This window comes from Ambystoma mexicanum, chromosome 7q (genome assembly GCF_040938575.1).
Source record: "Ambystoma mexicanum isolate Mex_15411 chromosome 7q, UKY_AmexF1_1, whole genome shotgun sequence".
In the NCBI taxonomy this organism is placed as follows: domain Eukaryota; kingdom Metazoa; phylum Chordata; class Amphibia; order Caudata; family Ambystomatidae; genus Ambystoma; species Ambystoma mexicanum.
The window spans coordinates 801,895,116-801,922,408 of NC_090941.1; the positions used below are offsets into that span (position 1 = coordinate 801,895,116).

The following is a 27,293-nucleotide window of genomic DNA, read 5'->3' on the forward strand; positions in this document are numbered from 1 at the left end:
AAACGGGGTAAACAAGGGACAGACCCCCACCAGCCTAAGGAGGCGACGCAGAGGACCAGGACAAAAGAGTCTGCAGGCCCATAACGGCAAATAGCAAAGGAAGCCTGAGTGGGCAGTAAGACTGAAGCGAAAGGAGTACACACGCAGGGATAAGAACCCCCTCGAAGCCCCGGGCAACGAGGGCACCAAGGATAGGAGGGTCCAGTACAGGGATACTACATATACCTGCCAGAACTGTGCAACAACCTTACCACAGGGTGAGAGGTTACCCGAGAGACATACACCCAAGAGACCTGCAAACACAGGGGAGTAGGGAGAACAGCGTAGAGGAAGAAACGGAGGCCACGGCAAGTGGTGTACAGCCAAGATCGATATTAGCAACACATGCCAAGGACAGTACCCCACGAGAACTAAGGCAACAAATCAACTAGAGAAGGGCCAGAAGAGGGAGACACCTCATGCACAAGCAAGCGCAATGCCAAACAAGTAAACAGAAGGGAAAACCAAGCAAGTAAGCATGGAAACCTTTACTAAGGCATCTGGACACAAACAGTCAATGCCAGTGGACATGGCAGCAGCCATAGATAAAATTTCACACCAAGTGGAAACCGCCAACGAAGGCCCGATACTGGAAGCAATTGCCTCCATGAAAGCATCTCTCGAAAACAAGGTGGACACAGCAATAGGGGCCCTGAAAGCATCTCTAGAAAACAAATTGGATACAGTTATGGTAGATGTGGGCCTCCTTCGCCAGGACGCAAGGAACTTAACAGAGAGGGTGACAGCGACGGAACAGCAGGTACAACAAAACCCGGCAGGGATTGCCGTAATGCAGGCACAGAGTCAAAGTTCTGGAAAGGAGAGTGGAAGACGCAGAGGGAAGAGCGCGGAGGAACAACATTCGCATAATTGGAATTCCGGAAGGTGAGGAAGGCAAAGACCCCCACTCAGTATGTCGAAAACATGCTCCTCCAGGAGGTCGGAGCAGGTACACCATCCCACGGCTTTGTGGTAGAAAGGACACACAGAGCCCTGATCGGGAGACCCCAGCCAGGTGCCCCCCAAGGGCTATGATTACTAGGATCATGAACTATAAGGACAGGGAGAAAATACTAGCAATCTCAAGGAGGGGGGGGGGTCACCAGAAACTCTTCCAAGATCAGTGTATCCAGACTATACGGCTATGGTTCAGAGGCAAAGAGCACAGTTCGGCCCAACAAAAGAACGCCTCAGGGTCGCAGGGGTGAAGTACATGCTCCTGTTCCCCGCTAAACTCAAGGTGATACACCAAGGCAAAACATGTTCTTTCGACTCCACCGACGAGGCCCGCAGCTGGATGGACTCTCAAGGCATCCCTCAATTGAGGCAAAGAAATGCCAGCAACGTCGGAAACAGACCCAGATGAGGAGTAATAAAGGCAATCTGGAACAATGAAATAGACATTACATAAGTAAAGAAGCTAGAAGAAAGCACAGAGGAGCGATCGGCCCCCACTTTAGCTGTGTTGGCTGAGAGAAGCGGTGCTCCCAGAAAGAATGAACTACTAGTTTGGATGTCAGCTTTAAGACATCACGCTGCGGCGAGTCTGCCCCACCAAAAGGAGCACAACGAGAGAAGCGGCGGAGCCTGAGCAGGGGGAGGGTGGCTGGGCGTTAGTTTTCCAGTTTTTGTTAAGGTTAAGGACGTTGAATAGAGTGAATGGGTGGCACATGGCACGAACAGTGGAAGAAACACCACAAAGGACAACAAAATAATACAGGCAAGAAGCGACTGGAGCAACATAGGACAGGAACCCTGTGACAGCAGCAGTGGCTGCATCAAGAAGAAAAGATCCAGGACCAGAACACTGAGGGAGATTGATATGAGGAGATCGAAGGGCAGGGTGCAAGGACACAGCAGTGGGACAATGAAGCAACCTGGAATGTGAGAGGACTCAATGCATATGTTAAGAGACTTGGGGTGAATGCCTGGCTAAACCGGATGAAAATCAAGATAGCGATGTTACAAGAGACGCATCTAACAAGAGACAGACAGGCCAAGGTGGGGAAAAAATGGGGAGGACAGACATACAGCGCCACATACTCGAACTATGCGCGAGGAGTACTACTATGGATTTCCCCGGGGGTCCCATTGCAGCTACTGAAGCAGGAGACCGACACAGAAGGAAGGCGGCATTAGTGCATGGCATGCTAGAAAACAAAGAAGTGTGCCTGGTCAACACCTATGCCCCAAATTACGATGCAACATACTTCTTCAAGAAACTAGCGCCCAAGCTAGCGCAATATAGGGAGGCAACGTTCATTTGGGCCGGCGACTTCATCTGCACCTTGAACCCCCTTCTCGACAGGTCTGATGATAAACACAAGAAGCCAGCACCCCGAGCAAAAGAACTGCATAGGACCCTGGAGCAGCTACAGTTAGCGGACGTATGGAGGCAGGTACATGGAGAGGGGAGGGGTTATACACACTACAGCGCACCACATGGAACATTCATACGCATAGATTACATATTCACAGGCAGGGAATCATTACAAGACATCACAGGAATCATCATTAAAGCACGCACACACGTGTACTTGCCCACTTTGGTATCGGGGAAGGGTACCTCCGATGGATCAAATTACTATATAAGGAACCCAGAGCAAGGGTGAAAACTGAGTGACTCATTTCCAAAGAGTGGAGGATAGATAGAGGAACTAAGCAGGGGTGCCCACTCTCGCCAATGTTATATATTCTGGCCTTGGAGCCATTTGCTGTATTTCTTAGAGCAGAATATAGAGACACCGGGATAGACATAGATGGGGTACTCCACCAAATTTCGTTATATACGCAGACGATACGCTGCTATTCGTAAGCAACCCAACCACAAACCTACCCTGCCTCTTAGAGGCGATCGGGCGTACACCAGACTTTCAGGAATAGCAATTAACAAAGAAATCCCTTCTCTTCCCCCTAGCAGGATTAAAAAGTGTCCCCCCACATTGCCTACCGAACCTGGGCCTGACATGGGCACGCCGCTCCTTCAAATATCTGGGTATAGACATACATCATGACACCGCCGACACCCATACATCCAACACACTCGTTGCCTTGGAAAAAACACGAGTCAATGACCTTCTGGGGAACACTTCCACTGGGAATGATGGGAAGAGCAGCCTTCCTGAAAATGGTGGTACTGCCCCGCTTATTATACTACTTCACGAACATCCAATTTAGCATTCCCAGGGCCTTTTTTTACCAAATTAAACACGATAACACGTTCATTCATATGGGGGGGGGATAGGATCACGATAAGGACCTTGCAGAAGGACTATGAAGAAGGGGGCATCAGACTACCGGATTTCGAGAGGTACTATTTAGCAGGGCAGCTGCAATTTGCAGTAAAATGGCTGGGGGAAGATGAAACAATAGACGCACACATCTTTCAGCCAGCACTGAAACAATATTATTTAAGGGAAATACTATGGCTCGTCGGACCCCCGCTTGGAACCCTACTGAATATGCTCAACATTGCAGTGGACTTATGGAAGAGAGCGTGGAAACTCCCAAGGACAAAAGATCCACATTCGGCACAAATCCCTCTAGCAGGTCTCCTGGGAGGGGACACAAACACACTAGCAACATATCGAGTACACTGGGAGGCTAAGGGTGTAGCACAAATTGGAGACCTGAGAAGAGAGGGAAGGTGGGCGGACTTCCACGAAATGGTAGACGAACATGAAATACATGTGTGCCGATTCATCCTATATACTGGCATGATAAGAAACATTACGAACAGATGGCCAGATTGGGAAGACCAGGAGGAGGAGACATTGCAGAGGGAACGCACACAACCTCCAGGCTATATGAACAGTTACTGAAAGTTAAAAACCCACAGAAGCAACACACGAGGCAGCGTTGGGAGGAGGAGCTAGAGAGGCCCCTCAGCGACCAAGAATGGACCAGGGCTCTATGATACCCAACAAAAAGGATCCAGAAATGCAAGATTTAGGCAGGCACAGCTATATGTAATGCATAGAGCATATCTCACACCTAAGAAGATGAATAAGGTCCAGATTGGGAACCAGAATAGGTGACCCCGCTGCTGAGCGGAAGAAGCGGACATGGTACACATGTTCTGGTCCTGCCCAGTGATACAGGACCTATGGGACACGATCAGACTTAAGATAGCAAGAAGCGGACTCCAAATCCAGGCGGAGCACCCGGAAAAGTACCTACTGGGCCTCTTTTCGAGAGGGAGTCAACACGAATCGCACCTAGTGAAGTTGAAAGATTTAATATGTATATTGGCCAAGGGAAGAATAGCAATGACATGGAAGTTAAGGGAGGGCCCGCGCATAGAAGCATGGTGGTCAGATCTCCAGAAGTGGATGCGGGCAGAGACTGTGGTGTGGATGAGAGCAGTGACAAGAGGAGAAGGAGAAACTGCGCACAAATTAACTGCATGGAACACGCTAATACAAGACCTGTTTGGCTACGGAGAGGAGGGAAACTGCGAAGATCCCATGAGAACAGAGGATCCATAGACGAAGTAGAAAGACTGAGCACGAAGCCCAAGAATAGGACAATATGTGTATCAGGCCTGGTGTTTGAACCAATGGGAGGTCTGGACTGAACTAACAAGGTCGTCGGTGAGAGTTATGAAATGACAGCGGAATGACAAAATCCGTGCAAGGTGCCAATAAGCCATTTAGGTTATGGCTGTATGTTATGTGTTTTGTTGTTGTTAAAAGAAAACAATAAAGACATTTAAAAAAAAACAAAAAAAAGTATTAAAGAGATTATGCAATTGCTAAGGTACATGGGTTATGAGGCAAAGATTATTGTTTGCAGCAATTGAAGCTCTCTGGCCAAAGAGGGAACGTGCTCTGGCTTGTATGAGCCTATTTGGGGCATTTCCAAATTGAGGTATTCTTAAATCTTTGATTATGTTGTGAGACATAGCTACTTTTGCTGATGGACAGTATTTAAGCTTCCAATTTCTCACCAGTTGGCTTTACTTAGTTCTACACTATAATGTTTAGGAGAGGGGATATCGATGGCTTTTAATTGGACTGCTTTGATGGGGGAAACCTCTTTTCATGGCAGCAGTCAAAGTGCTTGGTAACCGCTGAAATGAGACAGAATCTAAAACTGGAGTATCTGATTCTTAGATTGGTATGCAGTGGTAGCCCAGTGAGGCTGTAGTGAACAGACCAGAACTTGCCCAAGCTTGGGAATCGGGCATGTGTGCAGGTTTCCTGCTTGCCTGGAATCTTGATAACAAAAGGGATTAAAGAGTGGCAAGACCGGAGGACAGGGAAACCGGGGGAAGACGTGACAAATTAGTCCAAATTCAAAAGGGTATATTAATTGTGACCTCCTGAGTGAGTAAGCCACACAACTATCAAAAAACATTTTAGTGACTCGGGAGTACAGAAGATGAAGCCAAAACTCGCTGAGAAAAGCATGATGTCAGCAAGAAGGAACCATTGATGGGAACGGGTTGGTTAGCTCTGCTAGGAAAGATGGGTTCTGGGAAGGTCATTCATTCAAAATGAGTCTGAAGGAGAGAGAGGTTGAAAGACCCATGTGAGGGGAAGCACTTCACGTCTCAGCAGAACTACAATGTCTAGCACAATCATAAGGTTTTTCTTGAGCGAATAGCCATGCCAAGGCCTATCATGACTATTTACAAGAGTTAGATTAACGTCAGGGTGTAAAAGCTCAACAAAGGCAGAAGAAGCTACATAAAAGAGCCATGCATTTACAATGGATAGAATATTGCTGTTAGACTCTGTGAGCAGATGTGAATTAAGAGTTAGTTTTTAACTGGTAAGCACATAGTAAACAGGAGGATTTAGCTGTGTAGGGGGATTCCGGCTATACGAGTCAGTGGGAGGGTGGGCTGAGAGGGAGGACAGGATGCAGTGAGGTCTTTATGGTAATGTGAGAGCAGCCCTTACAGTCAAAAGCCAAACCATACAGCACAATGTGTTTCACAGCTGAGTGCCAGGGAGGAGAAAAGTGGGTTCAGAGAAGTGGGTTTGGCAGCAGGCTTTAGGCATGTGCACTGATATTTAAGCAAAGGAAAGAAACAATACATATCAAGTAAGACATAAAAAGGCAACTCCTGAAGCAGAGCTCGCTTCTCCCTGCTGCATTACTGGCTTCACGATATGGGACTAGGTTGAAAGAGGGCGTCTTAGTCAAAATGGCTTTAAGTGAAGACAGGAACACATTTGAACAATTTGAGAAATTACTGCATGAAAGTGATGAGGGTACCATCCAAAAGCCCCCCAAAAGAGCAGGGATTTGCACGCAAAACAAATTCGAGGAATCCAAAAGAGATTATGAGGGGTAGTTCAAAATCTCTGGAGTGGGCAAAGCAGAACTCATTCTCAGATGATGACGTTCCCGCGATGGAGTCCCCACTATGAGCATCTGCAAAGGGCTAAAGATCTCACCGACATATTCCGTTCATGCGTGTTGAACATTTCTGACCATTTCCTTTTAAACACAAATATGTGCACTGCGCATGTAGTGCAACCCTTGCATGTGCCGTATGTACCCCCATCTGTGAGATCATTAGTCCTTTGCGCAAGCTAAGCACTCTTTATAAAGACTCTAATGCTCTAAACTATGCAGCTCATATCATATTCCTGTTCATTACCAAATCTTACTGGTGTCCTATTCTCCCGTATCCTTTTTACCACAGCAAGAACCTTCACAGCACACTTTTACATTATGATATATTTTGCATTTTCTTCAGGCAAGGGTTTCAGCTCACTTTTATGTTATGGTATAATTGAATCGTTTTTAAAATGTTGATTAAGCACAGGTATTGTATAAAGACTTGGCATTCTGGACAATTTGGTGATCTAGTTTCAATACTCAGACTAGGAGACCAGTGGTAGTTAGACAACAAGTTCGAGCCAGGGAAGGTTCAGATTGGGGAGGGTTTAAAATAATATAACCTTTGTAGCAACCTTTTTTTTAACTAGATTTAAATAAACTTTACAGGCATCGAGATGATTAACACACAAGTCGAATTGCGGTTCCTAACAGTTTTGGTGATTTGCTTATCTAAAATATAAATCCACACATGAATTATGTCCCTGATGACAACATGCCTAGATGCATGGCATTATTCTAGCTTTACAAGATTGTCCCGATATTATTCAGAAAGGACCCCATTAAAATCTAAGTCTAAAAGGCGTTTCGGTGACAATTATTTCTTAAAGTAACAGCTGGGCATTAAATATTATAAGTCTCGGGAGGATAGCTCAGGAGCAACGCACTGGCCTTGGGAGCAAGACGACACAGAGCAACACAGGTTCGATCCCCGGGTCCTTGCTTCGAAACCTCTGGGTATTAAGCATGTTATCAATGACCAATAATAATTATTATTATTAGTACAATAACTAAAACATCTGAACCATCACTACTCATTCTAGTGCAGTGCTGTAATCAATGTAAGAATACCTTCTTCTGCATCATTTTTGCCGCTCCCAGTTTTCACTGGCTCAAATGCACATGAAAAGGGACTGATCTGGACAGTATGTACTGAATTCTGAAACACAAGAGCATACAAGCATGTTAACACACAAAAAACAATCGATATCAAAAGTGAATGCAGAAAAATCGCCTCAATATGTGTACCACATCAATTTATTTATTTTATTATTAAGTTGTTTTCAGTTCATAAAAAAACTTTACAACTTACATACATTCATATCAATCACATTTTAACTCATTATACAATATTAAATACTCATTCATTCATTCATACTATAGTACAAAAGTGCAATGTTTAAATATAAAATACACTACAATGAAATGATAATTACCTTGAATCATGGTTATCTCATGTCGTCACTAATTTATCATTAACATTTTCATTATTTCTAGGCGGAAATGTTTTCCATACTCTATATAATGCTATGTAGACTGCTTCAGGTTGTACATTCAGGCACCATCTCCAAAATTCCTCCGACTGTATATAACTCATGCTATGGACTAAACGACCATAATTCAACAAGTAGTGATTTCGTCTTTCAGTGCATGAGGTTAGTACATGCCTAACAGTCTCACATTCGTCCGTGTCCAAACACATACAACAGTATCTTTCTTTTTCAGGAATCTTCCACTGAGAACCAAAAGTAGATTTCACCGGAAGTTGATTGGTGTGCATTAATAATCTAAAATTTCGTACCAGGGGATCAGGGCAACATACTAAATATCTTTGGGGCATATAATACTCATGTACAATCCATTCAATATATTTAAAAAATGTCAATGCATACAAATGAATACATTTCATTTCCCAATCAACTCTCTTTGCTTTAGCTTTGAACACTTTTTTAATGGCTGGAAAGAAACCACATTGGTTCGTTTTTACCACCCACTGTAATTCTTCAAAATATTTGCAGCAGCTGGATAAGTATTTGCTCCTTGAAATAGGAATATCTATTTTAGCCACATTGGTTCTGATAATTTGTAGCAGTTCACTCTCACGGTGGCATATTGCTTTGAGATTAAGGAGGCCACGTTGTTGTCTCACAGTGGAACTCAACGATTGTAAGCCGAGTTCTGCTCTGATGTATTGGATGGAACAGGAACGAGGTACTCTCAAAATAGTACGCCAAAATAACCCTTCAATCCTATCAAGGAAAGAAAGGTCACAAATAGTAATGGCTTCTAACCCATTGGTCAGTACCAGGGTGAACCATTGGCGATATAGTGTAAGAATACCTTTTAATGAGTAACCAGCATATTCTTTAACAAACTTGTGTACCATCATAGTGATTTGCTTGGCTCTCCTAATTTTATTCTTGATAAGATACCTGTATCCAATTTTGCAAGACACCTAGATATTTATATACCTCGGTGTATTCTACAATACCCCAGGAGACTTCCACTTTTACTCTATTGCCTTTTTTACAGGAAAACAACATGGCCTTGGTTTTTTGCAAATTAATTGTTAGGCCATGTTCTTTTACAAAACAGCCGAGTTCTTACAACATTGCCTTCATACCGGCTATAGTATGATCAATGATCACCAAGTCATCTGCATAGAGCATAGCAGATATTAACGCTTTTTCAAATTTAGCAGGGCATTTAGCTTTAGCAACAAGAAGTCTAATAAGGTCAGCTAGGTAAAGTTTGAATGGGAGGGCAGCCAATAAACAGCCTTGTTTTACTCCTCTTTTCACATTGATCGGCTGTGTCAGGCTGCCCACATTATCTAAACGAATTTGCACAGTGTTGTTATCATGAAGATTAAAAAGTATATCAACAAGCCATTTTGGACAGGCTAGTTTCAATAGAATCTCCCACAATTTGGTTCAACCAACACTGTCAAACGCTGACCTGAAATCAACAAAAATTACATAAACAGACAAACCAGTGCTTGATTTAGCGTTGGAGTTTATGGCATCTAGGACTCAAATATGTGTAGTACTAGTGCCCGGTTTGAAGAGGGTGAAGTAGGCGGTTAGTATGGACCCAAGCATTCAAGTGTTCTAAAACAATAGCTGAGAAAACCTTCCCCGTGGAGTCTAAAATCGACAACAGTCGTTCATTTTCAGGAAGAGATCTATTGCACGCTTTAAACACCGGGATAAGTATGGCATTTTTCCACGAGTCTGGGATACAGTGATCTCGGCAAACACTGGTAAATAGCTTAAACAATACTTTGCTCCATATAACAGAATCATATTTTAATACTACAGTGGCAAGTCCATTGGGTCCAGAGGATCAGGACTTGTTCATTTTTATTAATAATGGACTCAATCATTTTGATGGAAAAGGAGAGAGGCCATTCTCTACAAAATAATCTTGGGAAGTTCTTATCTACTCTCTTATTCATGGTTTATTAATATCGATAGTCCACGTTTTCTCTCCTAACGAGTTCAAAATACAAGCTTTATTCACATTTCTTACTTCATTCAAGATTTTCCAAACTGGAGTAGACTCATTTCGTTGAAGGGTATTAAACATGGTCTGCCATTTGGTGTTTAATTTGGACCATTTTCTACGTTTACACCAATTGGTAAATCAATTTTTCAACTGCTTTTTCTTGTTAGTGATCTCGATGGACTCCATATTGGATTTTATCAAGAACTGAAGAGAGCGTCGGTATTTACGTTTTACCAACAGCTCTCTATCATAAGACCGATTGATCATGTTTCCAGTATTAGTTTTAGGACTTCCCTTCACAGTACCAACTTCATCTGTAATGGCTTTGATCATGCATTCAATCTCATTACTGCTAAGCGAATGGGCATGTTTATAGACCGAATCAAAAAGGCCATGTAAATTGAGTGACATTATCTTACATTTTTTTATGTTCCACTTAATGTTTGTACCCTTATGGTTAGTGTAAATATTACCAGTGGCACTCGTTGGTATCTTATTATCCATGCCTAGTTCCAATTTAGCACACAGCTTTGCATGGTCACTATATTTGTTCTCCGCTATTTCAAAGTCGCCAAGTAAATCAAGTATTTCAGAGTTGCCCCAAATGTAGGCAATCGTGGAAGACTTCTTACCACAGAGAGAGAAATATTTGATGGTTAAGGATACCATTTAAAGAGTGCCCTGGTCTAATAAAATGGGCATGTCCCTTAGTATACCACGACACAATCTTGCATACTCATGGACAGGATTTTTTCATCATGTCTACAAGTTGTTGTAAGCAGCGTATTCCAATTTGATTGTCTATGTCCCCTGTGGGAGCAATATTTTTTTTCTGTTCTTCCGCCTTCCCAGGATTACACCCCTGACATACATACCGCTGATCATCATCAGCGATCTCTAAATCCAAATCCTAGCCAAGGAAGTCAAGAGATTCTCCCTGGGCTCTTATTATCTTAGCTGTTGCAGGCAAAACACAGTGCACTCTTGTTATTGCCCCAAACTGCTTCCTGATAGGTCCGATAAATTCATAATCACATAATTTAAACATTCTCAGTTCAGGGATTTTAGCACATAAAGTTAGTAACGAGGGTCTGTTAATGGGGTTCTTTGTTCTTTTATCAATTTTTTCACTAATTAGGACAATCCGTCAGTCAAGACCTTTATCCTCTTTGTCACCCAATGGGGCAAACTTATTTTCCACACAGACCTTCACCCTTTTACCGTCGCTTTTCTCTTTTATGTCAGTGTGCGTAGTCACAGTACTGATTGAAGACCCTTCCAGTTCACTTTCTGAATCATAGATTTCGTCTTCCAAAGGTAGATCTTTTTTTCCCTTTTGCCTTGTTATTTTGAAGTATCCAGCTAGTTAACATACCAGTTTTCGTTTCCTGTCTTCTTCTTTTCCGATTAGCCCTCTTTAGGGCACGCCTCTTGTTAGTTTTCTGATCTTTACAAGAGGTTGTGGTTGAATTAAGACGATGACAGGATACAATCTCATCTTCTTTGATATTTGTGGTCTTTTTAGTTCCACTCAATTGTTTTTTCTTAGGTTGTTCAAGTGTCTTAGATTTTTTTTTGGGGACCGTTAGAAACTGGTTTTTCATCAGGGCGATTCAGACCTTTTACAGGGTCAACAATTATTACAGAGTTTCTGCTTTCATCAATTTCAACAACCTCTTCAGCTTTATTGTCACTAACTATGGCCTGATGCATTGTCTTCACATTTTCCATGAGTATGTTTAAGTATTGACTATGTACCTGGGTCTGAGAGTAAATGTTATCACATAATTTAATCAGGATTTTAAGGGCAAAATGCAACAGTTTCAGCGATGGGGTGGATATACTAATCGTGGAGTCATTTATATTGTCAGATTCACTAACTTCTCTTGCAGATCCTTCATGGTTCAGCGTATTATTTGTACCCTCCTCTTCTCTTCCTGTGTTGGGTAGCGTTTTGGGAAACATAGAAGGGGTACTAGATAATCTGTCAGTTTCTTGTTGTATGCTCCGTTCTTTCCCAATACCACCATTATTAACACCACATGCCTCTTGACTCAAATTGTTATTAGTTTGCTCAATAGCACGTAGATTGGATCCACATAGCTGACAAAACAAATTCAGCAAAGAGTTATCATCTATTGGCCCAAATGATGGAACTGATGTTACGCTCAAGTTACCCAAACCAACCTTAGCATGTACCTGGGAAGACGTTTTTTGGCAGTTATTCGTATTGGTAACTTTCTCAGTTTAAAAGAATCTGTGATTTGAATGGGAGATCGTCCAGGAAGTATGGTTGATTTCTTGGGTCCACTATTTCTCTCGCTTCTATCTTCACTAAGCGGCGAGTCACTGCTTTGTGATGCAGTGCTGGATTTAGCAGTTTTCCCGTAAGGCTTATTTTTATGTAAATTATAATGTTTACTTCTCCCCTGTGCTTTTCCAGGCATAGCAGAAAAGAAGGGAGATCACCAATCTAATAACAATCAGATGCCACTCAATATAGGAAGTCGCCAAAACTGCAAGAGTAGCCTAAATGCAGCAAAAAAAAGTAATGAATATAAATAAATAAAATGATTTATTATGCTAATCGATTCTATGTAGAAAAATCAAGCCCAGGGTGGGGGGAGACACTCAGGTCTCACAAATCTCAATAGCCCCGTCTGACACTCTGTAACTCACTCTGCAACGCATGTGCGGCTGAGTTAGACTCCATAAGCTCCTTTTCTGCGACACCAACGCGACTCTCGGCGGTCGCGTAACTCTCCTTCTCCACTGCTCTCCCCAAACACAAACCTCTAATTGGCCGTGCAGGGACGCGAATCGGTCACAAATCGCAGTCACCAGGCGGGCGTCCAGTCGTTCAAAGCCGCAGGATCAGGAAACCGCTTCAGCTCTGCGCGGCACACCCGACTCGCCTCGCACTCCGCACACAGCTCGCAGAGGCTCTGGGGGAGCAGGAGGACTAGAGGAAAGAACCTCTCACCACAAACAAGAAAAGCAGAGATTGTCAAGCAGCACTGTACTCTCTGGCCTCTAAATTTATTTATTTATTTATTAATTTATTTATTTATATAGCGCACAGAACCCTTAGGCATCTGGGCCCATTTCTTTCAGTTACACAAGTTGCTTATTTCCATACAGTTGAGACAACACAGGCATTAATTAACGTGCATCACAGGTAGATACAGAGATGGGCGAAGCAATAGGATATACAGCATTATTGTGTCTCCTGCATGAGGAGTCATATTTTTGCATTTTTTCCTGAAGCTAGGGTAAAACGGTTCTGATTTTAAGGCTAATGGCAAAGTGTTCCATAGTTTTGCTGCTCAAACTGGTAAACTATCACCCCAATATATGCATACAACTATTGTTTCATTAGGCAGAAAAGCATGTGCCATAACAAAATGATAAGATTTCGGGTATACTGTTTCTCTAACGTGACGGTCTACATGTTTAGAAATATATGCAAACAGTAGCTATGGTATCCAGGCAAACATGTATAATTCAACTGAGTTTTTCATCAAAAAAAAGAAAACGCATATCAATGGTGTAGCAACAAACCCACAAACACTTTTTGAAGGTAAATCAGAAATGTAATGGATTTGGTTTGGTTTAAGGGAAAGAAAAATGCGCACAAACCTGTATCCTTCCCCTCAACCCCGGCTGTTTTTTTACGTAATATACTAAACATAAACATCAATTTAACGCACTCTGGATGTGTGAAGCATAAAATCAGGCTGCTTGGAAGGCAGGTTGGATCCAACAGCATAAAACCATGGTCTAAGCAAATTGCATGCTATTTTCACTCGATTCCTCCTCATTGCTTAACCCCTGGTTATACCGCTCTCCGTTTCATACTGCCCAATAACCATTAAGCCATTTTTTACTTACCTGCCACCTCTTCCAATCTTCATCCCCAACAACCCTGCATGCTTCTCTCAGGCTACCATGGAAATTGAAAAGGGGCTCATCTGGGAACTCCCTTTTTGGATTTGCATGATGGCCACATTGATTGTAGCATTGTGTAAAAAAAATAGTAAGCTTCACACACAGTGTATTTCATTTTCTTCTGCTTTCCTTGACTGGTAGGTCATACCGGTTTGTTGGGTGGCAGATGAATATGTCCTCTGTACCTTCTGCCCCTCCCCGGCATTAATACCACAAAGGTGAGAGATGTTACTCATTGAGACAGCTGTTCCGCCCTTATCCCCCCACAAGTACAGCAGGGCTTGGGGACAATGTCAGCTGAAGATGGCCAAAGCATTCAAACTAACGTAAAAGTAGAAAAGTGTGCATTATACATAAAGCAAACATGCACTTCGCCTGAAGAACGCACACAATAGGTAATATATGCATTTAGACCTGAAGAAAATGAACATGATCAATATATAAAGGTGAATGCAACTTCAACGAGAAGTGAAGATAGCTTGCTAACATAAAAACAAGAATGTAGTTAGGCAGTCATTTTCTTAAAATGGAAGCCACAGCACGTCTCTGAATGAGCACATGCCTCAAAACCTCAGGAACACTCAAAAGGTTGAATCCACAGAAATACATATCCGTGCAGAGCTCAGACAGTGGGTGCCAACTACTGCCAAGGCTAAAATGAAATTAGGAAGGATTGGTACGGCTGAACAAAGGCATGGGATAGCAATTCCCAAGACGCAGGCAGTATACTCCCACATTAATTGAAGTTTTATAAGAGTACAACCAGCCTTTCTTAGCCAGGTACAGTCAAACAGTAACACTCCATGAAGAGTAACTCAAGAGTGTCCCTAGTGGTAATAGAAAACACAACACACACGTTAATGGTAGCTGAAATCTTAACAAATAAAAAGTAAAGCTATTCCAAACAAGGTCACATCGCGAGTGACCCATAGTTGGAGAGCACTGACAATTCATTCGAAGTGAACACAGATAGGACACCTGCCGTACTCTTTAAACGCACACAGACACCAAGAGCCACACAAGGGCAAGGTCAAAGTCAAAAGAATGACCAGGTCTCCTCGCCTGAGAATGAGGGATGGCACATTTTAATTGAAGGAAGAACGTTCCATGGGCCTCTCTTCCCCTACACTCCGTCTGGCACATATCCTGACCACCTACCAAGTGGTCAAGGTTAGTTAGCAATGTGCCAACCTATCAAACTCCTTAGTTATGACGCCCATCAAGCAGTATGCCAACCAGCTCCATGTCGTGAAGGTGATGTAGTTTAACCTTTGTCAATATAGGGGTAGTTCCAGGTGGAGCCATCAGATAATTGTAACCCAATCAAATGATTAACTCCTATAGAAGCTATATGTTGCAAACTCACTAACCTATCCTCATAGGTTTTGTAAACTGACATAATGCTATGACATCACGGATGATGAGTTTGTAGTACTAAAGCAATTGTTTCTAATTAGTATGCTAAGAGCGGTGAGACTTGAATGCTTGTATGTCGTCCCGGCTTTGTTTCAATGTGAATAAAGTTGGATTTTGTTGTGTACTTTGTCTACTCAGTCATTGAGTCTAGTTTGGATTGATTCCAATTCCTCTGAGCCTAGTTGTGATTTTGGGGCTACCTTAACAGGATGGTAATGACTCGTTGCTCTGGTTACATGTTCTTACTCTGCTTGAGCTTGTTAACCCATGCAGCAGGCTGTTATGACCAGGTATGGCCTGCTAGCATAGGCATTACTGCTTTCACAGACATCACTGCCAAAACCGGGTAAAAAATGCTTACATCACCACATTCAACACATTGCAGAGGAGGCATTCGCCAACTTGGTGTAGAGCCTGAAGACATTCTCTGCTTAGAGAGCCTTCCTGAAGCTCACTTCAATACTTTAGCCCCCAGATTCATCACTTTCAGCAACACATCTCTTGGCAGTGGCTCAGAGCCCAAACGTCTTAAAAATGCCTTGATCCACCTACTTATCAAGAAAACAATTTGGATCCAAATGATCGGTTTAATTTTCACTCACACTCCATCTTGCTGTTTCAAGCCAACCCTTTGAGCACATAGTCTTGAATAAACTACAAGAATAAAGCTGAATCTCTGGCTACGCATTAGATTGGCTTAGATTCCTTAAAAGCACCCTCCTTTCAAGTTTCAATCGGCCATTTCACATCAACGTCCCATCTGCAGAGTTGTGGTGTCCCTCACAACTCCATTCTTTCTCTCTGCATCTTCAATATGTACAATTGTCCACTGACCATATAGATTTAGTCCTTCTCAATGCAATTCCAACTCTGCATGGATGACCAACAAATCCTGATCCAGCTCTACAACACTGAGGTCGATTTATAGACAAAGCCTATTTCAGAAAAAATCAGGTCTGGATGACACTTGATATTATATGCCTTAAATTGAGTAATTTAGAAGTCTTGTTGTTTCGTATCAGCAATTCAGCTTTCTTCCATCTATCAGACCAGACTCCATAGGCACTCCACTTATAACATTGGAATCAGCAAGAACTGTGCGAGTGACTTTTCACATTAAACTCTCATTCAGTCCCAAGGTAAACAAAGTAACTAGAAATGCACATCACAGCTGCATCTACTATAGAACATCCCCCTTTTACTAGATTTCTGACAAAGGGTAGATATGGTTTGAGCTTTGTTTCTTGGTAGGCTTGATTACTGCTCGCACTACTATATTAAAGACAAGAGATTCTGGAATCACTATTTTCCCATATCATTAATTGTAGGAATGCATGAATCCAGATTGAACACTGCCAAACAGGCAGATTTAGACAATATTTTCTGTGGACTTGCCCAGATTGAAAGTAATCCTGGTGTTGTCAGTATATATGTCTGGAAGAATGTAGAATAGGGAGCCACCAGGTCTACGAGAGGATTGAGGTAGGCATTACAAAAATCAAAGTGAGGGGACAGAAACCTTTGGCAACGCACAAGTCCGGACAGATGGGCTGGATGGCTGCCCTTTCTGGTCTTGGTACTGGGAGGAGGAGGCAATCCAGTCGAGGGCTCCCCTGGCAATACTAAAGGAGCCATTTAGAGCCTTAAATACTATAGATTGTTTTACAGTGTTGAGTGCTGAACACAGATCTAGTAGGATGAGGATTGGAGGAATGTTATTCTCTAGTCAAAGTAAGAGTTCTTCCCCTTATGGAAAATGGAGTGGCCTCTGTTGCTCAGGCTGGTCTCAGACCAGATTGATGATCATGTATTAGGTTTTTTTGGCCCAGTCTACTGATGCATGGCCATTGGCTCTATGGTTTTCAAAAAAGGAAAAGAGTGCTGGCAATTGGGTGCCAGTTGTGCAGTGTGTTAGGGTTCCCCATTGGCTTAGAAAAGGGGTGTGATAAGAGTTTTCCAAATGTAAAAGACTTCAAAGCTTTCTCAGCTTCTGCATGAAGCTTAACATGCAGCATTAAACAATTTATCAGAACAGATACTGTACAACTCTTTCAGCAAAAGTTTACTGAGGAAAAGATGACACTGTAGGATCATAATCATTTACCAAACATATAACACAAAGTGATTTAGTTTTACTTTGTGTAGCTGGGCTTCTCCATTGACCATGGTGGCCATCTTGTTTCATAGATTCTTTTGAAATTGAGAAACGGCCACCGCACTGTTTCTCAACTTTAAAGAAAACTATTAGCAACACATTAAGCATGCCGTGATGCAAATAGCAATAAACCCTCTGTGCGTGGGCATAACTGGGCCTGGTAATGCCCTGCGGCTGGATTTCAGACCCGAGAAAAGCAAGCATGTAGGGGTTTATTGCTTAAATGAACCGATATCCACCATTGATTCCCAGATTCTTTGTAACTGGGATATACACTTCCAGTTACCCTGCACAAAATAACATTCCCTAATGCCACAGTAAGCGTTAAGGCATACAAAATGATGGAGTTGGATTGATTTCCTTGCTTCCATGACATTAAACAAGGCTGAACCTTCAATCAGCCACGGGAGATCACTTAACTCCTTCCCTGCCTGGCTAATCCAGCTGCAGTCTATGACCAACTAATTATACCATGACAGAGCGCATTCTCCTAATAAGTGACAACAATCAGTATCAGTACAGTACTTAAAAATGAGCTCATCAAAGTCGATTGTCTCTGTAAGATAATTGGGTTGAGGTTTGGTTGTATAATTATTTCCAGCACGCTGGCAATGTAGGTTCATAATTAAATACCATTAACCAATATTCTTATAGTTTACATCTAGAGCTGAAGACACGATACATGCATTTGTCACCCTGTTAGGGAGAATTCTCTCTTTAGGCTGAATTTCCTAACCTAGTGAGTCCCCCAGCAGCTTTGCTGGATTTCTGGAGTTTGTTTTTTCTCCTGCCAAGAGTGAGACTCATTTTCTCCCACTCTTGGACATGATTTATGCTGTTCCTTTGACTGTAAATGTGTTTTATGGGCTATGGGGTCCTTTACTCCATAGGGTCTCACGTGTTTTTACTATGTGTGTTATACAGCACCCACCGTGCAGTAACACAGGGGCGTCATAGTGACACCCCACCATAGACTCCATACCCTGGGACTGACTACTGTCTCCCAGGGCATGTAAAGTCACCATTGGCTTTACTAGTCCCAAATTATTAACAGAAACCAGTACAAACCATCATATTGTGGACGTACTGGTCGGGGCAATTCGATTGCCCCGGGGTCTGTTAGTCGAGGGGGCACGTCTCCGTCCCCCCTGATCGAGTTTTGGCTGGTGGCAGTGGAAACTACTTTTTATATTCGACCGCATTGTTCGAGGCTACCAACTTTAATTATTTAATTCTCATAGCCTCGAACATACCGCCGGTTTATTTAATTAATATTAATTCGCCGGTTGGTATTTTTTGCCAGGACTCGATTCTAAAATGGCGTTTGTGTTCTCTTCTGTGACTCCAACCCAAGTCGAGCCCTTTGTTCCACTTTTTGGCGGGCTTCTCCACAGAAGCCTCCAAAAGTGGTGCCACTCTGTCTGGGTACCACAGGGGGTGTGGGAGGGGGTTTAGGCACCCTGGACTGAGTTACCTTGGTAACTCAAGTCGCACTCTTGTGTGATTGGCCCAAGTGGTGAGCCGGCCGGCTCACCACTTAGCATGTTTGATTGACAGCTAGGCTGAGAGAATGGGGGTATGCTGCATAAAAGCAGGGCTTTGGGCACTGGAACTTCAGAAGTCGCCACAGGACCTGAGAATCCGACGAGGGAGAAGCTGAGCCGACCTACCACGATAACACCACTGGTGGAGCCAGGCGAACCGACTCACCACTTGCCGACAACAGAGAAGATCTCCCGGTTGGAGAGGCTTCTTCCCCTGACTGGTGAGCACAGCCAGTTTACCTTCTTCTCTTTGCACCCCAGACCAGTTTGTGGTCGAATTGCCCGTGCCAAGCACCCCGGCAGCCGGATAGCCACATACCACTGGACCGCTAATCAACGGACCGCTCCTTGTACCTGAGAAACTCCGTGGCTGGTTTCTTCCCTGGCAGTGCAACAGACTCCTGTCTTCCTCCCCGACGAGATCCTCTCTTCCCCCGGATGAAGCACCGACTTGCATCCGCTGCCAGGAACAACTGCCCCCGCTGGAGTATTCTCACCACTTTAAGGCACCGTGTCCACCAGGCCTCCCTTTCTAAAGATTGCTACAAGGTAATAATAACCCCTTAACCTTCTGGACTGGGCTGGCCGCCTTGACCCTCTAACGGGTCCCTTTCTTTGGTCCAACTCCTTTTTGAAACGTTACAAGACTTTTGTGCACTGCAACCGTGTGACCTTGGACACATTTCGTTTTGATCCTCTTAAAGTGGATCCGGCCTACTGACTCTGAATTCACGGTGTTACTTTGCCTTGTTCTCTTGTTGTGTTCGTGAAAAAGTGTTGGGATCTGTTTCAATTTATTCTCTGCTTTTCTCTCCCTTTTTAACAGAAATTATTTGAGTGCCATCTATGTTAAGCGCTCACCGCTGTCTGAAAATAAGTGGGGCTTTACTTAGGACTTGTCTAATATTCTTTTAAGGGAGTGTATATCTTTTAGTGACAGTGTTTTTGAATTGCTTTCTATTAGTGCCTGTGTGTTTTTCTAGATGTGGTTTTAAATAAATAATGATATCTCTTTTACTCTAAGCCCTGGTCAGTGTTTACTTGTTCTATTGTGTTCTCTTGACCTATTGTGAATACTCTGTATACTGCCTAACTCTTCTTGAGGGACGTCTGACTGCTCAGCCACAGCTACCAAGTGAATCTGTGTGGTACAGACTGCTACCAAGTGGGTTTACTGCCAAACACCTGTAGTCCTAAATCTTTTGCAGTGGTCCCAGAGGGAACTGCACAGGTTTCTACCTAACACACCCTGCCACTTCAGGTATACTCTGAATGTGCTTCATTTGATAAAATGTGGACATTATGGTTTCATTTTTGCATCAGTGTATCTGCTAATCCTATATTGCCTATACTATTCAAAATGATTACATTTCATGTTTCCACATTTGTTTGACAAAATCCAAACGCTTCTGTCGACTATCCTGTTATCTTGGCACTGTAAAAATAGTTTCTCGCCCTCATGTAACTGAGCCCCAATCAAGTTTTAAGATCCGTGTTTGCAAGAATCACCCACAATAAATGCATACTCCAGTGGTTGGATGACTGGACTGTAAAATAACACATTTACAGAGACAATCCAGAATGCCTTACGTCATGGTGGTCTTTACTGGATCTCTTCTCTTACTGGAACAAACTGATGATTGCCTGCCAAACGCCTTACAGATAGGGCTCAAGAATAAAGGCCCAACCTTTTTTATGATTGTCAATGTCTTTTCAGGAGAATTCTTTTTGTTGCCAATTAGAGACGGTCCAGGGATGACGTAATGGAACTCTGATACTGTCTGATATTACTTGAGAAGCATTGGCTGGTTGCTTTTCATTGGTGCAAAGAGCATGTTTGCTTTTTATTTCACTGGTGCAAAGGGCACAATTTCATACAAAAACGATTGCACCAATAACAGTAAAGACAAAGTGAATAGTACAGCATTTTATTTTTACACTTTTTAAATCGCTTTTTATAGCATTATATTTTATAACTGTGAATCATGACTGTTTTATTATTATGAAATTGTTAGGCTAAATGCAGAACATAAATGTTGTATTTACCTTCGGCAATTGCATACATCATGCCCTATGGAAAGCATACCCGTTTGAGAAAAGTATAACATTAACTCTCGAAGAGTGCACAATAAGATCAGAGAAATGGTAGTCGGGGAGATCCATTCAGATGTACCAGATCCCAAGGGAAATCTTGTAAGCTTATGCTAAGCCATGTTGAGTGACCTGAAAAAGGGGATCAGAAAATAGTTATGGTAGTACTGCCAGGTTGCTAGGGAAGCAGGTTGTTGAATATTTTGCAGAGATGGGTACTTTACAAACATAATTGGATCAGTCAACAAAAACGTTGGCTACAAATGAGGATGTCCTTATAATTGGCAAGGATGACATTGATCACCTTTGCGTTACCATACACTAACTGTCACAGGGGAGAAGGGACAGTGGTCGTGAGACACAGACATTTCATGTAACAGAACTTCTTTTTATTCTCAACAAATGTGTATGTTTTAGTGGATTAGACAAAAACTCACAGCCAGCTTGTCTGTAGAATGTGTTCATGGGTGCCTGGGAGTATTGAGGGAGTTTCCTTCCACCACTCTCCTTAGAATACAAACAGATTCTTTGCGAAAAAGTGTCAGGATGGAAGAGTAGGTCAACCTCTGTGAATAGTGGTTTCTAAACTACTGGACCAAGTGTCCAATACCCATGCCCTATTTTAATCCAAGCAATTTATGGGCGTCTGCACCCTTGACGTAGTCTGTCGGTTCTCGTCAGTGTGAGGGTGGTTTTAAGTGCCCCAGAACACTTCTTTTAATTCACCTTGTCCGGTGGTCCCAGCAATGCACAATTTTCTGGTTCATTGTGGTATTGTGGTAAATGGATATTGGGGTAAAAAATATAGCTGTTCACCCTCTTAGTGTCCTTTACTATGGCAATCCTTTTGATGCCCTTATAGGTTCTTTACTAAGGCAAGCCCTATATGTTTCCCACGCTTGTGCTTCTGGGAATATTTTTATTCCCCACCACCTGATTTTTGCCAGGTTGTAGAAATAATGGTCCTCCAGCAAAGAGCATCCTTCCTAAGACTGATCCCTCTCCTAGCTATAGTTCAGTTCTGCTGAATGCAAATTGTTCTTTAACCCTGGTGGTTCTGCTTCCACCACAATGATCTGAGAAAGCACCTCCAACATGTGATTTTTCACTCTCCTCGACAAGGCTTCCTGGCTTCTGAGAGGTCGAGGTTAATGGCCTCTAATTGGTCTCTCTTCAATTCTTTACTGTGCTCACTCTGGCTGCATTGAAATACCTCCTCACTCTGACCTTTGTAATGTGGCCCATTTGGTTCAGCCACCTGCTTGCTTTCAGGTCCTTTAAAGTGTGCCCTCCATTGCATGGCCACCTCTTGTTTCATATTTTTTCCCTCTTCTACGCTTCCTACTGTTCTCACACCAACACACAGGAAGGGCAACCTAATTCAAAGGCAGGTGGCTTCTGCCTCTTTTTATAGTTAAGCCTTGACACTAGTTGTTTCAATAAGTGGTCTGGTTGGTGGATATATTTCTCTATTAGTTTAGATGGTCTTGATTTATGAGGCCTCATGGCTCCATCTCCTCCCCAAGTCTATGCCCCTGGTCGTCTCATTTATGCTTAGAAGTTGTAGTTGTTCTCATACGATAATTTGGCCATAATCTCAACCCTTCAGTCTTTTATCCCAAATAGACTTTGAGCTTTCGGTCCAGCGTACCCGATGGAAAAACTGCAATTGAGTTTGTTCAGAAGCAGCATCTGTGCACAGATGGCCCCACTTCACGGCCCATGCTGGGACTTGTGCACACATGGTAAACTTGCTAAAGAGTCCCGCTCTGGCAGTGGACTAGCTGACTGGGCCTGAGATTTCCTGCAGTGTCACAGCAGTTGAGCCAATCATGGCAAATGTGCAAACATGCTCCACGTGGACTTTCACCTCCAAAACTATTCTGCCACATGAAATGGGAATCTGAAGCACCTCCTAAGAGACTTTGCATTTTTGGGGTACTCTGCCTATCCTCATATGCAAAGAGGGTTGTATGGCACACAGTGAGGGTCTGAGAGAGCAAAGAGGTTATTACGGGAGATCTGAGGGATCCTGCGTGAACACCCTGGAGGGGCTGAATCACAGAGCTTGTGGCTTCCTCATCCCACAGAGATACTCAGTTAACCTCATTGGTCTGACCATAGGTGACTCCATCACAATATAATAGAATCTCAAGAAGCAGCTGACAGCTAACTATTCTAAATATAACAATGAGCAAAAAACAGCTAATGCCAACTTTGGATAATTATCAGTCAGTCATATGTTTATTTCAGAATAATACCACAAGTTCCAGACAAACAATACAAAATAAAAATGTCCGATATAAAAACGTTGGCACACAGAACAAATCCATACAATTCAGCTACAAATATCCAATTCATGCTCTTAAAGATTTCATGAGCTACTTCCTGGTAAACAGCGCATGCTTCAAGGAAGTCAAAAGTGCCCACCTAACACGGGGTGAATCCACCCACAACAAACAGATCAATGCAGGTAAACCCAATCTCCCGTAACAGTGGTTTAAGTATTTGCCCTCTTGATCGTGTATACACTGGGCAAAAAAAAATAGAAGATGAGACAGATCCTCCCGGGTGCATTGCACAAAAAGCAAGATTGATTGGCCGTGTCTCTAGACTTTGCTGCCTTCACAGCCTGTAAAAGAACACAGTCAAAACGTGCCCTGGTTATGGGTATTCGCTGAGAAGGGGCGTAGGCCCATAGCAGATAGCTCTGTGGGACAGGTACCATAATAACTGCATGCCTCCTATTCTGGAGTTTCAGAATCTCACAGGACACTTTCTTCTCCCCAGTATACAAATGGACCTTCGATGTCTCGATTTGAATGTCACAAACAGTTAAAATATCTGATGGAGGGTACAAATAAGCAGCATTGACATCTACTAATCAGATGTCTGATTAACACCTGGTTCAGAGCTGCCTTTGCATTACCCCAGAGTGTAAGCCAATGAAGACCAGGCTGCACTGAGATTATATCACTAATGACTTTTGCAAGAGGACAACACAGGGGCAACAAGCTGGTCTTGGGAACAAAGTCACACAGAGCAACATAAGTTCGAATCCCAGATCCGCCCTTAGAAACCGAACTCAGGTACGGTATTAGGCGCGGTATAAAAAAAATCAATAAAATTAAATTAAAATAAATCTACACCAAAGTTGGTGGCCGAACCCGGAAGGGCCAGAATTGTTTTCAAAAAAATATTCCCCACCACCTGAATAGAATTTGCATTTCTGTAGCCCCATAGCTACATGCCAAAACTGGTGACCGAGACTACCTTTCCATTATATGTCTTCAGTACCAAATTAATTAGTTTGGCCTTTAACATACCCATTGCCCTGATTACCCCACCCATCATCACCCGTTTGATTCTGCCTATTTGTTCACGTGCAGCGCAGGAGAACCTGACCCCCAGATAATCAAAGCTATACACCATGGGAATCTGTACACCCTTACAAAACAATGCCTGGAGTTTTAAAATGCACTTCCCCTTATAATGGTAATGGTCCTAAGTGAAAAGATATTTAAAAAAAGATCTTTTCACTTAAAGACCGATTTAGAAAGACCGCTCCATGACCGCACAGAGAGGTCTTTCGGAATCGAACTGCCACGGCCCTGCCACACACGAGTGCACGCAGGGGCTGACAGGCAGGTCGGCATCCGGAAGCGCAGGACCAGGAGAACTGTTAAGTATTTGGGTTTGTGTGTGTTTTGTTTTGGGAGAGGTAGTCGGGGGTGGGGAGGAACAATGGTGGGTTCAAGGGAAGAAACCCCCTGAATATTTTTTTTAAAAGGGAAATCCCCATTTTAAAGGTCTCAAGAGAAAAATACTTTTACAATGCCGATAATCGGTCAATGTAAATCGATCTTTTACTCTTCAGACCTTTAAAAAGAGGACTTTTCACAGAGAACCCTTATAACAGGTTATCACAGCTGATTTTTTAGTATTGACGCCAAGATCCAAAGGATCCATGAAGGAGGAATGGTCATGGATAAGTCTTTGCAGTGCTCTCGAGGTATGCGTCATTAGGACCGTATCGTCTGCGTACACTAAGAGCGGCAAAGGAAGACTACCCAAACTAGGGACATGATTCTTTATTGATTGAGTTATTGCACAACTGGACAAACCAAATTGTATCAAAACTCTACTGTGAATCATCATCAGGTATTCAAATTTGCTTTCCCTCCTGTAATACAATATTCTCAGACTTATTTAGATTTTTTTTTCGAAAATAGTGAACATTTCCTATCTCCAATGGAAGACTATTCCATAATTTAGGCCCGAATACTGAAAATCTGCAATCACGTCTAGACACACATGTTGGTGGAATACTGTCTTTTGATCTTAGGTCACTTTTAGTTTAATAATAGTTGAGCTTATCAGCCAGGTAGATAGGATCTACATTGTTCAAGCATTTAAAAATCAGACATCAGATTTTAAACTTAATTTGGTCCTCCACTGCCAACCAAAGAATTGATCGGCAGAGCCCTGATAAAGGTGTGGATGTTTTTACCCTGAACACCAATTGAACGGCAGCATTTTGGGCTTTCTGCAGCTAGTGTATTTGTTTGGAAGGAGCCCCGGCCAATAGGCTGTCACAGTAGCTCAGCTGGGAGTTTACTAGGGGACCTACCACTGTTGTGTGATTTTTTTATGGAACATAAGGAAGGGCCTGTAGAAGTAGCCATAGATAATAGAAAAAGGCTTGGACATTGGGTGTAACCTGGCCTTCACAGCGCTGGTCGCACTGCCACATGCACTCCAAATTCTTTACCTTACAGACATACTTCAATTCGAGGCATACCTCAATTCTACTCCCAAGAAAGAAGGTGGGGGAAGGCATCTGTTTTATCTCATTAGCTGCTTCTGGCCACACAGGATGACCTCAGTCTTGTTGGGATTGATTTGGAGCCAATTGGTGGACTTCCATCCTCCTACCTCTTCCGAATGGCTGCTGACCGTGAAAGAGATTACTCAATGTTATTTAACCTACGGAACAGTTCGGTATCATCTGCCAATGACTGGAAGCTAACCTTGTGGCTTCTCAGGATGTCAAGTAGAGTGTGTAGATAGAGATTGAATAACAGTGGGAGCGAGGACCCTTCGGGAACTCCACAACACTGTGGGAGGGATCTGAAAAGAAGCCTCCCGACTTCACCTGCTGTCTCCCTGCCAGAAAAGAAGAGAACCATCTGAGAGCATTTGCTGACACATTCCTTGCTGCGAAAAAGGTCTAACATTACAAGTAGGGACAGTTCTCCTAGGTCTCCCACTTGCAATAGTTCGTCCCAGACCAAAACCAATGCAGGTTAATTTCCAAATTTCAGGCAGAATCCCGATTGTAATGGATCCAATAGACCTTCTCATTCCATGTACTCTTGGAACTGCATTGTGACCACTTTCTCCAAAGTTCTTCCATGCCAGGGAAAGCTTGTCACTGGACAATAATTCTGGAGATTGTCAGTGTCTAGATTTGACTTTTCTAACAGTGGAGAAATGCTGGATAACTTTAATTTGTCATGTACTATCCCCTTACTTAGAGACGCATTTACATAGCTGTTCATAACAGGGAACATTTCTGATGATATGCGTTTTGCTACACATGTAGGCAGAGGGAAAAGGGAATCGTTGGTCAGTTTGAGGGCCTTTAAAGCCTGGTTCGCCCAGAAATATGAATTGCTAAAATGATTGGCAATAGTCTAAAACATAGTTTAGACACATTTTGAATGGAAGTTCCTATGTAAACACTTTGGCAAACGAGGCTCAAAGTGTTTACATGGGAGCATCCATTTTGTGATTTCAGGCAGCCTCCTCAGCTCTGCCCTTGCGGCACTAAACAAGTAGCAAAAGCCCCCTACTGGGAGCTTTTGCTTACTGCAGCCAGAGCAGAGCTGAGGAGGCATCCTTCACTTTCATTTTACGTTTTCTGTGCTCCCCAAGCCCAGGGAAGCACAGAAAACATAAAATGAAGGCAAAAAGCTGTTCTCTCGGCTTGTCAAGATTCACTGAGAAAAGTCTGAGAAAGTGGTCTGTCCAAGAGAGTGGTAGTGTATCCTTCATCAGGATTTCCTCCCCTCTTGCCAATAGTACATCTAGGTAGTGACCGAATTTGTGGGATGAGGAGACTGCCTAAAAGATCATCTGGTGTGTAGGTTAGCAGATGGTCATACAGGCCATTGATGTATAAACAAAAGAGCGGGGGGGGCAGGACGTAGCCCTGGCACACACACAGCTCGTCAGGA

General features: G+C 43.0%; 1 protein-coding gene across 1 annotated transcript in view; it reads right to left on the reverse strand.

Annotated features, from left to right (window-relative positions):
* The window catches only part of CEP126 (centrosomal protein 126), a 543,909-nt gene that overhangs the window by 95,266 nt on the left and 421,350 nt on the right, over positions 1–27,293 (reverse strand). The window contains exon 9 of the mRNA XM_069639092.1: positions 7,465–7,552. Coding sequence (XP_069495193.1) covers positions 7,465–7,552 — 88 coding nt within the window. The remainder of the gene's footprint in view (positions 1–7,464; positions 7,553–27,293) is intronic.